This window comes from Streptopelia decaocto (genome assembly GCF_964273445.1).
Source record: "Streptopelia decaocto genome assembly, chromosome: 16".
Lineage (NCBI taxonomy): Eukaryota > Metazoa > Chordata > Aves > Columbiformes > Columbidae > Streptopelia > Streptopelia decaocto.
In genome coordinates, this window is record NC_138671.1 from 188,823 (window position 1) to 202,382 (window position 13,560).

The 13,560-nt window shown below is 47.3% G+C and overlaps 1 protein-coding gene across 2 annotated transcripts; it reads left to right on the forward strand.

Moving 5' to 3' along the window:
* The first annotated feature begins 199 nt into the window (after nucleotides 1-199).
* Nucleotides 200-10,560, forward strand: DUS1L (dihydrouridine synthase 1 like). 2 transcript variants are annotated; one of them, XM_082066944.1, is made up of 13 exons: nucleotides 200-596; nucleotides 1,610-1,718; nucleotides 2,622-2,672; nucleotides 4,343-4,395; nucleotides 5,131-5,213; nucleotides 5,385-5,488; nucleotides 6,452-6,596; nucleotides 7,215-7,311; nucleotides 7,648-7,736; nucleotides 8,516-8,682; nucleotides 9,258-9,295; nucleotides 9,856-9,931; nucleotides 10,238-10,560. In XM_082066944.1, exons 1-13 carry the CDS (start codon nucleotides 360-362, stop codon nucleotides 10,378-10,380), a joined length of 1,392 nt encoding a protein of 463 aa, XP_081923070.1. In that variant the 5' UTR covers nucleotides 200-359; the 3' UTR covers nucleotides 10,381-10,560. The 2 variants fall into 2 exon arrangements, with proteins under 2 accessions (XP_081923070.1, XP_081923069.1); XM_082066943.1 differs by having other exon boundaries at nucleotides 201-596; nucleotides 4,283-4,395.
* The last annotated feature ends 3,000 nt before the right edge of the window (nucleotides 10,561-13,560 follow it).

Below are 13,560 nucleotides of genomic sequence, written 5' to 3' on the forward strand. Positions count from 1 at the left end.
ATACGTCTCTCTTGCCACCGTCCAAAGCTGAAAAAGTGCAAGAGCTGGCGCCGTCGAGCAGCGTCACCGGCCAGCGGCGCCCGCCCCGCCGGGGGAACCGGGGAGCGCGGCTGCCGGGACTCTTCCGCGCGCGGCCCCTGCTGGCGGCGCCGCGGTTTCCGGAGGGGGCGGCGCGCAGCTGCACCGCGGGGTCGGCCGGAGGGAGATGGCGGTGGCACCGTCCGGCCGCCGCGCCGCCCTGCCTCGCGATCCGCCCGCCTCCGGGCCTCAGGCGGCGGCTGCGAGCGCGGGAACGGCGGCTGCGAGCCCGGGAGCGGCGGCGCGGGGCGGCGGCTGCCGCAGCGCTGCCCGGGCGGGCGATGCCGAAGCTGCGCGGAGAGGCCTTCTGGAGGGAGACGCTGCGGAGCGCCCACTACGTGGTGGCGCCCATGGTGGACCAGAGCGAGCTGGCCTGGAGGCTGCTGAGCCGCCGCCACGGCGCCCAGCTCTGCTACACGCCGATGCTGCACGCCCAGGTCTTCCTCAGGGACGCCAACTACCGCCGCGAGAACCTGTACGGCGAGGCCTGTCCCGAGGACCGCCCGCTCATCGTGCAGGTGAGCGCGGGGAAGCGCCGCCGGCCCGGCCCGGCCCGCGCTCCCGGCCCGCCCGGCGGCGGGAGGAGCGTCCCGGGCCCGCCGGGCTCGGGGCTCCCGAGGCACGTCAGTGGGGCCTGATGCGCCCTGGTCACGCACCCTGTGTGTGCTGACAAATCCACGCGAGCTCAGGGCAGTCAGTCTCACCCGGATTTCCTGTGGGATGACAGCAGCTCGTTTTTTTCACCTGAATGCTACTCGCACTACTTGGCTCACGAGGATACGTGTCCTTTTCTGTTTACGCCCCGTCTAGCAAAGAGGACTTGGTGCCTTAGCCATGGGGGCTGGAGCACTGGGCTTCCCCCAGGGTTCCAGTCCTCTGCACCTCACAGACGGCAGCTGCTCTTCCAGGGTCAAGGATTGTGCCAGGTCCGACACCACTCGGGGAGTGTCGTGGGTTTTTGAGTAGTTCTGTGAAACCATGAGCTCTGTGCTTAGCTGTAGAGAAAGGGTGCAAGGAAGACAGAACACGCTTCTATATTTAAGACTGACCATTTGACCAACAGTCCAATGTGTCTCTTTCACACTCTGCACCGATGTGAATTCATTTTAGAGCCAGTGGTCCTTATTGATATCTACAAAATTTGAATTGTCTCAAGACCCAGAGGCACCACAGGTAACTTTTATTCTGCACCATCTTTATGTATTAAAATGCTACAGCTGTTTGTTCTATGGTGGATTTTAAGACTTGTTCCCTCTTATTCTTGAGTGCTACATATAAAATATTCTACAAATATTTCTTTGTCTCTTGATTGCTCATCTTTCTCATTTTGTCATTTGAAGGCTAGGGACCTTTAGCTGGTGTCACCGTTTTTGTTGGGGTTTATTTGAGAAATGGTGTTTGCTGTTATTAACTGTGCATATTATGCCTGTTTTCTGTAGCAAGCAGTTGCTTTGTAACTACGTCGTAACATGTTGTCAGTACTTGAAGAAAACTGTTGCCTGATGATTGCACTTTTCTTTGTCTTTCTCAGTTCTGTGCCAATGACCCTGAAGTGTTTGTCCAGGCAGCGCTGTTGGCTCAGGATTATTGTGATGCCATAGACCTAAATTTGGGTTGCCCCCAGATGATTGCAAAGAGAGGTACGTGCCAGTCTGCACCCTGGATAAGCATAGAAACGGCATGTTTCAAATGTGAATGCTGGCAGTAAAACATCCGGAGGAGCAGATTAAGCCTTGGTGTGGGGGGTGGCTGAAGTGCTGCCCAGGTCAGACTTGACTACACCGGCTCTAACAGTTAATGCTTCGTAGTACATAAAGCAAAAAATACTAATAGTTAATTGCAGCTTCGCTTGAGTGACAGTCTTGCATCGAGAACATCCTTCAGAAAAAAGTATGTTTAGCAAGAGCTTGTTTTTCTTTCTGATTTCAGTTGCTCAGACAGCCTAATGTTGCAAAACTGCATTCAAAATCGTATCGTGCAGGCACTTAGCATCTGCTGTTCCTTTGATACTTGCACAGAGTTTATTCACGTTAGCATAGAAGAGGATAACACCTGCTGAATGCCTTAAAGATATTGGAAAGATGGCTGTTTGAAAAACAGAACCAGTGTTTGAAAATTTTGGATCAGTTAAGACGTTGAGGAAGGATTTGTTCAGTAACTGCCCATTCCTTTTCTAAAATGTCTTTCAAAGACTAAGAAGAAATGATCAGCGGCGTACAGGGACCAGGTTTTATCCTGAAGGGAATTTTTAAACACCTGGTGTAAACCCCTGAAAGCTGCACCCTGAGCTGCCAGTATCCACACACCAGCCTCAGGGAACGGCAGTGGAAGGCAGGTGCTGGGATTCACTGTTTATTCTCAAATCTAGAGCGGCACAGGGAACAGAAAGATCCAACTCTTCCAGTCTGGGCAGGACAGAGCAGTTCTGTTCCTGCCAGCGAGGCATGTGAGTGTCTGAGCTTTGTGTGTAAATGCCTATGAAAGCCGAATGCTTTGGAATCTTACTCTTCTGTACAAGTCTGTCATGTAATATTTTATTATAGGTCACTATGGAGCATTTCTGCAGGAGGAGTGGGATCTTCTTCAGAGAATGAGTAAGTCTTTAGAGAGGCTTCACTTTGAGAGGGAATGGGATGAACTCATCATTGAGCTGAGGTTTAGGGATTTTGGGGATAGAGGAGCAGCATGTTTATTTGGAGAGGGTTGTGTTTGGGGGGGTTGTTGTTGCTGGTTTTTATTTTTACTGTATTCCAGTGGCACACTCAAGATACTTGGTGGTGTCACACTACACACTCGTACTCAATCTGCTAAAAGACTTCAGTACATGAAACAAATTTTAGGTGAAAGTGAATCAATCAGGTCCCAATGTAATGATGGCTTAGTGGTTCTCCAGCTCCAGAAGGAGCAGAACTTCCGGTGCCTTAGTTTTTCACTCTGAGGTTCTCAGGTGACAGGAGTTTCTGCTTGAAACCACAGTTGCCGTTTTCTGCTCAGCTCAGCGTAGTCTTTCTGTCCCCACCACAGCAGTTGATGCCTCTTTTCTCCAAATTTGTGTAGGGTGTTTGCAGCATTTCTGAACACTGTCATACTTTTTTAAGAAATACCTTCTGAACTGATGTAAAAAGCTAGATTTTGGTCATTGTGTAGCGTTGAGAATGTGCCCTCACCCCATTTCTAATTAAATGCCTGAACCGTGAAGTTAGAGAATGTTACTTCTGTTTGCATTCCCTGTGGTCCGGAGAGTCTTGGATGGCACTTGGCACAAAGACACTGCTGAGAACCCGGAAACACAGACAGTGCTTCCCTGCCCAGCGTGTAGTGTGGCAGCTAGGGCACTTCTCTTGGGAGTGAAAGATGCAAAACAGAACAGCTGCAAGGTGAGAAGAGAACCCAGGTCAAGTAGTTGGGCGAGAACCTGGGCTAATAAGAGAATTGTCTCATTAAGCTATTGTATAAAAGTGAGCAAAGCTTCTGTTTCCTCCTTCTTCCACTTTTCCCAGCCTTCTTTAAAATGATGGAGTACTATTTTCTGCTTGCACCTGTATATACCTTGAGTGCTCCTGTGAAAGGGTGATAGGAAGTACCTAACATTAGAGCTTCTAGGATTTGGATTAGAAGAAAAAGGTGACTTCCTATGTTATACATCGAAGTTCTGGAAGAGAATTTCAGATGTGCCATTGCTCAGTGTTTTCCTGCTGACCGTCTCCATTCGCTCTCTTGTTAGTCGTTTTCCAATTCCGTGCACTGCGTAAAGACTATGGGAGTTTAACATGGTGTTCTAGATTTCATCCTGACTCTGTAACCTACATTCACTACTTTATTTGGTCTGCAACTCACCTCTGTTGGTAAGCCTGTGCTTATCAGAGTACGATAGCCTGTGGTGGTAGTAAACCTATATCTATGATTAAGGTCTGAGGAGGGTGGTCCTTAAAAGTGAAGGTTTGATGCAGTGGACATGTTAGGGCTATTAAATGCTGACTATTTTCTGCTGCCTTGTTAGAATGCAGATTTTGTGCTTCATGTTTTACTATTACTTGATTAACCTGTGCAACAAGGACATTGCTGATTGTTTAAGCTGTGAGAGCTGCATAGCGTTAACTTTTCAAGCTTTTTCCGTACCACAGTCAGTGTCAGATCTCAAGGGGAGTAGGCACTTTTCATAGCATTGTGCAGCCCACTTACCGGTCTTTTTAATCTTTCCCAGTTTTACTGGCTAACGAGAAGCTCTCTGTTCCCATCACATGCAAAATCCGCGTTTTCCCAGAAATTGACAGGACGGTGAAGTATGCACAGATGCTGGAGAAAGCTGGCTGCCAGGTAAGGAGGCAGCTGCTCCCTGTAGCGCTGCACTGGACGCGTGACTCTCTGTAAAGCATCTGATGACCAGATTTTGGCGTACTGTGGAGATAAATAGGCTACATTGTTTTACAGACAGAGAAAACGGGATGCAGAGAGAGTGTATATATTTGCAGTCATAGGCTGCAGGTCAGTAGTATGTTCTGGAAGACATCGTGACTTCAGTCTCCCTTGTAATCACAGCATGGCGTCCTTCACTGCGGCTGAGCGTCTCAGTCTGACGGTGCTGCAGGAAGCTGTGTGAACGCAGGAGATCACGGGGCGGTAGAAAAAAACAGTATCAAAGACGAAATAGGCAGCCTTCTAGGATTTAACCCGTTAAATTGGAAGAGACGGTCTGTAGTTACAGCCAGTACTGACAGTATCCAGACCTCCTGCTGAGGGTCAAGCCACATCAATGTATCACAAATTCCAAAGTGAATCATAAATCGGAGCCAATGCAGTAGGAAGTCTCTAGGTTCTCCCAAGGTACAATCTCGTCATGCTGTGGAATAGCAAACTGAAAGATGCTCAAGAACTTGCCATGGTAGGTGAGCTGCTGATATCTATCTGTGATACCCAAGTCCCTGCACTGTTGAAATAGCAGCAGGAATTCAGTGGCATCTGTGAAGTTTATGAGGTGAAAGGAAATCTTTGTCAGCGGATTTGTTCCGGTGGTTTCTATACGTGAAAGGTAAACGTGACTTTGTGTTCTAGCTGCTGACTGTGCATGGCCGCACTAAAGAACAGAAGGGACCGCTCGCTGGCGTGGCATCTTGGGAGCACATTCAAGCTGTCAGGTCAGTAAGCAGTACCGGTGTTAGCGGATTTCTGCTCGTACGCTCTGAGGGTAGATTTTAAGTGGAGTGTGCACTGGCATTGAAGAGCAAACAATTTTGTGTGTTGGGAGAAGAATTTCTGGGTTGACTCTAATTCTCAGTTTTATGCATCTATTTTATCCACTGGTGTAGAAAAGCTGTAAGCATTCCTGTATTTGCAAATGGAAACATCCAGTGTCTCAGTGATGTGGAAGAATGTATCCGTAAGACAGGAGTGCATGGTGTCATGAGCGCAGGTAAAGAAAATGAACTTTTACTCACAATAGATGAGAATACAAAGTGTTCCTTATTCTCTTAGCAGCCCTATGTACATTTATTAAAAGCTTATGTGAGCCTGAGTTGGCGAGCAGCTTTGACTGAAAACTGAGTGGTTGTGCTTGCGCCCTTTATACTGGCCATCTCTTACGAGGAGCAGGAATCACTTAACATTTGTAAGAATTGTAGTACCATCAAGTGGACAGCTCAGGTGCAATTGCTTTACAAAGGCATACAGGACTCGTGTTGGCCTTGAATATTTTCATGGCAGCTGTTCATCAATGGAATGGTTTTTGAATGGATCTTGACGTGGCAAGTGCATCTGCTGATTAATGTTCCAGCAGGTGGCTCGTGTTGGGTTGGGACAAGAAAGAACCGGCATAACTTCCTACAGGAAGAGCAAGGATGGACATCAAAAAAGCTTCCAATTATTCGCACAGTTAAAGCAATGAAATACATTTTCTGAGAGGGTGTAGAATCTTGTTTTTAGAAAATGCTGTTCAACAAAAGGCTTGTGAAGCTAATAGAGAAAAGTATAGTGAGAAGCAGTATCTGTGAACTTAGGACAGATGAATGTGAATACAGACAGTGGAATACACATATTATCTAAGTATTTAACCACTGGACAACAACAGCAGTGATTTCTCTATTTTTCACCTTTTTTTTTTTCTGTCTTTTTGTCAAGATTGGATGCCTTTTGCAAGAATGTGCTTCAATTAGGTATGAGCTACTTGGCTTAATTAAGAACTGTACAGTGAAATTTAATATCCTGAGGTCAGGGTAGAGTTTTATGGACCCCGTTACTCCTCGTCGCGAGTACATGGCTGATGTGTCTGTGACTGGCGGGTGGAACCACAGCAGAGCTGATCAAGCTCCAGAGCCTGGATTTTGTTTTCTGTTTCAATCCTGAAATGAAAACTTGAGTATTTCTTTTAATTCCCTAGAAGGCAATCTTCATAACCCAGCTTTGTTTGAGGGCCGAAACCCATTGGTGTGGGAGATGGCTGAGGAGTATCTGGAGATAGTGCAGAAGCACCCTTGTCCCTTGTCCTATGTTAGGGCTCATCTCTTCAAGCTCTGGCATCACACGTGAGTATCTCCACAGAACTCTCAATGTTTTCAGGGCTCATCCTGCTTAGCAAGTGTCTGGCTTTTCTGGACAAGGTTTTTTTCACCAGAATTAGTCTGCTGCAAGGTTTTCTTTCCTGGACTTGGCTGTAGAGAATGAGGGCTGAGGCCTTTACCCTTCACTGCATATCTGGGAAACAGGACACGGGGAGTGAAGAAGTTACAAGATAGATAGGCCAGGGCGTGAGCTCACAGCTCGTCAGCTGCCGTGTGCCCATATGCACACGCACTTCATGGCAACCGTGAGTTAACTAACTCCTTGTTTGTTGTGAGCCAAACTGTCTTGCATTTATTGTGGAGTAAGAGCACAGCCACAGCAGTTACTGAGGAGCAGCTGATGACCTGTATGTTCATGTTAGCTTATCCCAAAGAACCTTGGTTGTGTGCTAAGTATTTATTTGTAAAAGAGAAGCAGGTACGTGTGCTTTTCTCTGGATTACAAGAAAGAAGATAAGCTTCTACCAAAAGCATGTGCAGCAAGAAAAATCTATAAAAACCTTTTTCTAAAGACATTTTAGTTAATCTCCTCAGTCTAGCAATAACGCATAAACGTGACTTGATGTTTGGGATTTCCCTCAGGCTTCAAGTTCACCAGCAACTGCGTGAAGAATTAGCAAAAGTGAAGACTCTAGAGGGCATTGTAGATGTCAACAGGGAGCTGAAGCTACGATGCCAGGTACCGAGCTGGGCCGTTCTCCACACTTGGTGCGAACTTACCGTGTATGTCACGGAGTTGGTGGCTGTTGTCAGTTCACTGAACTTGGTGGCTTACCAACTGTGATATTGGTAGTTTACTACAATAGCAGCCCCTTAAACCTGAACAGCTATTACATGGGGTAAAGTTGATTTAGGAGTTACAAATCTGCTTCAGTTCATTGTAGTAGCTGTTCTTTGCCTATATTTAACTGTCAGTAACTATTAGTTTGAATTCCAATTTGTGATTTCATGGGGTTTCAAGTATTATTTATTTAATGAGATCTCCAGGAAAACTGACTGTAACTCTGTGCTGCAGGAAGAAATAGCTAATCAGAAAGAAGGAGAAAAGCCAAAAGAAGGGTTGCCTTTTTTCCACTGGATCTGCCAGCCGTACGTCAGGCCAGGGTGAGTTACCTGTTCTAACCCAGAGAGGAACCCATGGGCCTTTGCTGCCCCTGCTGTGAGTGCAGAGCCCTCCACTTCTGCTCTAGGAACTTCCGTTCATTCTAAAATATGTGAAGACTTTGGATTATTATTATTCTGGTTTGTTTTCTCCAGGTTATTGCTTTGTTCAAGGGGATGTTGCTCATTGTGTGCATCCTCTCCTTTAGATCATCCTCAGATTTCTCTCTCTCTGGGAAGTAAAAACCAAGAGTTCCACTGCAGTTCAGAAAGAAAACCTTAATGTGCAGCAGATGTGCGACCTGACAGCACCTTATTATTACATGTAACAAGTGTTGCTGGTAACCGCCATACTAGCAAAGATGGGAATTAATCGTATTCTATAAAGGATGTTTGTGTTGTGTGGACAAGCTTTTCAGTGCCAGTTCCCCTTCTGTTGTGAAAACTGGGCTGAAGAAGAGACTGAGCGTGTCAGGATTAATACTTAATACCTAAATAAAACCTGAGAATAACAGATTAAGAGGTGCCTAACATTTAATTTGCCAACTTTCATTGACTTCCCAACCGATGTATGTGACAGTGTGTCTGTTATTAACAGCCAACGTTACAAAAAAAAAAAATCAGGTTTTTCTGTTCCATTTCTAAGGGCAATGACACTTCCTTGTAATTGGGCCATGGCAGAAAGGTTTAGCGTTTACTCAGATTCCTGTGAAGCAGAACAGCGGGCAGGGACCACCTACTTCTTCCCTTCAGCCACCTTAGGATGACATTCACTCTTTCAGGCCAAAGGAGAGATGCAGGAAGAACGGAGCCAGTGGGACTGAGAAAGGTGTACGAGGGAAACGTGCTCTGGAGGAGGAGGAAGATGGAAATTCAGAACTTCTGTCAAAGAATAAGCAAAAAAAGAAGCTAAGAAATCCAAATAAGAGTTTTGATCCATCTTTAAAACGTGAGTTCTATTTAGTGACATAAATGCACGGAAGGTTGATGATAACACATTTAATCTAAATGGCGACTATATATTATTTTTCTTGCTTATGTAGTTGTAGAAACTTCTTTAAAAAGAAGGGGGGGTTGTTTGGAAATTTCAGTAATGGGCAATGTGATTCAAATTATGTTCATTAGTACACAAGGATCAAAGAAGTATGTCACTGAGCCACTATGAGCATCTTTTTATGCTCAAACTGCTTTACAGGCTAAATTGGAGCCATCACTAGTATTTGAAATTAAAATTTCATATGCATTTCAGGCAGATGGCCTCCCCTTTACACTTGAGGAACATCTTTCTGTTTGGTTGTTTGGGCTTTTTTTGCCTTAGAGGCACTTAAAAAGTCGAAGTGTATTGACCTTCGCACTATTCTTTGCGGTGCTGTATTTCTAGTTCAAAGGAGCTGCTCCCTCCCTCTCTCGGTGTGGAAAAAGCACCAAGCTTGCTCAAAGCCTGGGTGTATTTCTCTTTTTCATTTGCTTCTTCTACATAAAAATCCCATTGCTGAAATGAGTCTCTTCCTCCCTCTTTTCCAGCCAAATATGCAAAATGTGATCAGTGTGGAAACCCCAAGGTAAGTCGGTGCCAGTGTCCCCTACAGCAGTTCCGCTAACTGGAAATGGTGCGGGCGGAGGTCGGCAGCTCGGTGTGCAGATGGGGAGCGATGACAGGGGTGTCGGACTGGGGCCGGCGCGGTTCAGTGTGTCCGTCGATGCCGGGACTGGGCTCGAGTGCGTGCCAGGCCCTGTGTTTCACGTGGTGCTTTTGCAGAGCGCTGCAGGAAGCTCGCCTGCAGCAAATGTCGTAATGCTTTTTCCAAGGAGCTTATGGCATTTGCCTGCTCGTGTTGTGTAACTCGGGCCGCCCAGCAGATACGGATGTTGCAGAAATTGAACGCAGAATTATTTTGGTATTTGTTCTCTCTGTACAAACAGTTGCTCGCTGGGGCTCCACCCCTCCCACAAACAGCAGCTCTGTCATCTTCATTACCACCGAGCTCTGATTGCCCAAGAGAGCATGCAGGGTTTTTTGCAAAGGTCGGAATGTGCAGAGCTGTATTGTTGTTGCTTATTATAACAAACAATAATTTTATTTTCACTGATATAAGCTTCTTTACACCCCCTCCCAACCCAGGGCAATAAATGTGTGTTTAACATGTGCCGAGGATGCTGTAAGAAACGAGCGTTCAAAGAGACAGCAGACTGTCCAGGTAAGTGCTGTCCTTGCGAGTCACCGGGCAAACGTCTCATCTGCCGTGTATATTCATTACTTTAACCTTTGCTTTGTGCAGTGTGGGGGGATGTGTGTCAAAGTCTACGTACACAGCTCTCTGAAGTTCTACAGTACAATTTTAAAAGCCTGCTCTACCTTCTGTGTATGGTATTTCTTCCAAAGCCTTGGGCTGCCTCATTTCTACGTTATGAGGACCCATTCTTTGTAAGGAAGGAACTGGTTTGTTTATGATCTCATTGCAGGTTTTTTGCTTGTTCCCCCCACCCCGTTCTTGCTTCCTCAGGTCACGGATTACTTTTTAAGACCAAATATGAAAAATCCCTTTCATGGCAAAACAGTCAAAGGACAATTGAAAGCACAGCGACCGGTGGGAGGGGAGACGCCGCCGGGGGGGCCGCGCCGGAGGCCGCTGACGCCGCGCTGTGACGCGCTGGAAATGAACCGAACGGAGCTCGGCCCGGCCGCGGCTTCCCTGGGCCAAAGAATCAGCGTCAGCTGTGGCAACGTGTTCCACAGGTTTATTTTTTCTGGAAAAGTTTTATTTAAGTAAAAAGCTGCTTACTCAGGGAATTATCCTGCATTTGAAATAAAAAGGATGCAATTATATTTCTTGTGCTCTGTTTTAAAGACTGAAAATGCTGCATTTTTTTGTGGGGGGCAACCTCTAGAAGCTGCCATCACACTCTGCCTCTTCTGTGTTCATTAACCCTTCATGGCTTGATTTTAATATTGGGGAATAAATTTCTTGTATTAGATCAGCCTCCTGGCATGCTAAAAATAGCAACGTCAGTGAGCTTCACCAATGGAAAACGTGTCACACGTGTCTGAGTTTCAGCAGCCCATGTTTTCAATGCAGAAAGGAATCTAGCACTACCTTACACACATTAAAATAAAACAGGTCATTTAGCCTCTGCGGGACGCGGTCTGGACGCGGGAAGGACAGGAGCAGAGCGGCTGGACTGTTTCCTTGCTGCTTCGTCCGGCTGACAGTTACTTTTCTAGAATCACAGCACTAGAGGTTCCTCCCCTGCCCGTCAGATGCTCCACTGGGCAAGTGCTGCTGGGCCTGAACGGAAATACCAGATCTGCACAAAGCGCTGGCAAAGCGTCCTCAAATATTACCGAAGAGTAATAAACCAAAGGTCAGAAAACAAACGCAGCACCGTGCACTTCAGAAAACAGGGAAGACCCTTCCCTGCCTCACCCTCAGCCAGGAGGGGCTCGAGACCTTCTTGTTTGCAATGACAGGAATGCAGCGCTGTCAGGAGTCTGTGCTACCCGCACCGCCGATTACTATGGAAACTGTTTGTAACTTCTTTTTTTTTTTTTTTTTTTTTTTTCCAACAACTGTCCTGCTTGTGTGCGTGTTCATGCACACCCCCCCCCCCCCCCCCCCACAGAGACACACACACACACACACACACACACACACACACACACACACACACCCCTCCCCCCCACACACACCCCCCCACACACGCACCCCCACACACACACCCACCACCTCGAGCCCTGGCAAGATGAGTTTATATTTCCTAATCTGCATTACAAATTATGTTGTATTTTACAGTCATGAGTTCATACACGGACTGGAACACTATGCAGAACAAATACACTCAACTCCTAGTAGCTGTTGACTTAAGCCATGGGGAAACATTCTCACTCAAAGCGCTGAATGAGAGCCCCAAGCAAGATGATCACTCACGGGAGCACCACACACGGAGCACAGGCCTCGTCCTGCCCTTCAGCCACCTTTGAGCTCCATTTTGTCTGTGTTCACATTTCCCAAGCTGTTTCTTCAGGCACCTTCCCTATCACACCATCACGTGCATCTTAATCTCTCCAGACATTTGTCTACATCTCGGCCACACCAAGTTCTCTGGAGGTACCACAAGAGCTAAGAGCCTCCTGTCTGTTTGGAGGCTGACATTAAGTGCTGCCTAACATTTCGTTGTGGCTTTCTCAGATGACAATAGAAGTAGTTCAAACCCTCCTACTGAGTCTTCCCGTTTTATTTGTTACTTGAATAAAATGTTTTCCATTATATTCTGGGAATAGCATCTTCCAAACTTAGTTGGCCCGTCGACCAAGACTCTCAGCAGCTTTCATAATTTCTGGCTAACCTCCTGTTCAGATCACACAGACACTAAGCTGGGCAGGTGTTACTCCATCTTGCCTCATGAATTGGAACTAGCACAGAAACTGAGGGGGAGGGAAAGGGTGCGGCCTTTACCGAATAGTTCAGTGATTACTGTGGGAGAACCAAAGTTAAAGCTTCTCTGCCTCAGTTACAGACAGGAACTTGAAATTACATGTGGCACCTCCCGTGGAAATCGTCTGCGTCTTCCCTCGCACAGGCACACGTTGAAGCTGGCAAGTATTCTGAGCTCCTGCTCTGTTGGAAAAACGCCCCCTTCTAATAAAAAGCTAACTGTTAATTATCATGGAATTTCAAACTGCTTACGTCACCTCCTCCTGTTTAGTTTCCCCAAAACATCAGAAAGCTCAGTCACTCTCCTGCTCGCTGTGCCGGAGAAAAGCCAGTCAGAAAAGGTGTTTGCATGGGAAATATCCACTGCTACAACACTGTAGTGACCGGGCTGTGTCAGTGACCGGGGCTGTGTCAGTGACCGGGCTGTGTGAGTGACCGGGGCTGTGTCAGTGACCGGGGCTGTGTGAGTGACCGGGGCTGTGTGAGTGACCGGGGCTGTGTCAGTGACCAGGGCTGTGTGAGTGACCGGGCTGTGTCAGTGACCGGGCTGTGTCAGTGACCGGGGCTGTGTCAGTGACCGGGGCTGTGCGAGTGACCGGGCTGTGTGAGTGACCGGGCTGTGTCAGTGACCGGGCTGTGTCAGTGACCGGGGCTGTGTCAGTGACCGGGGCTGTGCGAGTGACCGGGCTGTGTCCCCGGCCGCCCAGCGGGCTTTCAGAACACATCTCTCACAGGTGCAGTCTCACCACAGAATCCCCACAGTGAAGAACGGATCAAGCTGGCTTTAGGGAAGGGCCTAATACCTGAGAATCCCAAATGGACACATTTCTATGCAGAATTAGAATTTAAGGCATATTCATCCCCACCCCCAAGGCATTTCTCAGCAGGCAACGCAGGCAGACGGGCGGGTGTCCTGCTGGCTCCGTCCCGTGACACGCGGGACGCTGCCGTGTTCCCAACGCGCGGCCGCAAGGCTGTTCGGTTCGGCACCGCAACACCGAACTCCGCTTGTGCACCTCACCGCACATCACCACGCTAACGGAGAAATGAAGCTGCAACCTGAACTTGGAACAGACATTCTACAAGATTATAACCTTGCAGTTAATGAGGTGAAGATGACCTGTGTATCAACATCATAATAAACAATGCTTGTGAATTAGGAGGCACTATTACAACATGAGTAAAGCTGAGCCATTTACCACTCCTGCTGAGCACACCTGCACCTACACACTAACTGGGGATTGCTTTCAGGCTAGGCAATATACTAATTATCCTATTTACCTCTAATCAAATAATTGCAGCCTGCCAGCTCGGCAAGGTAATGTCCTGTTTTGTTTCTGTTTCACAGCCCCTCAAGATGACACATACTATTCACTTTTGATGGGAGTTGAAGG

Coding starts and splice junctions, on each gene's coding strand:
- DUS1L (XM_082066943.1), top strand. CDS start 360: ATGCCGAAGCTGCGCGGAGAGGCCTTCTGGAGGGAGACGCTGCGGAGC. Junction 9,296..9,855: donor ATCAGTGTGGAAACCCCAAG/GTAAGTCGGTGC, acceptor CTCCCAACCCAG/GGCAATAAATGTGTGTTTAA. Junction 9,932..10,237: donor AGAGACAGCAGACTGTCCAG/GTAAGTGCTGTC, acceptor TTGCTTCCTCAG/GTCACGGATTACTTTTTAAG.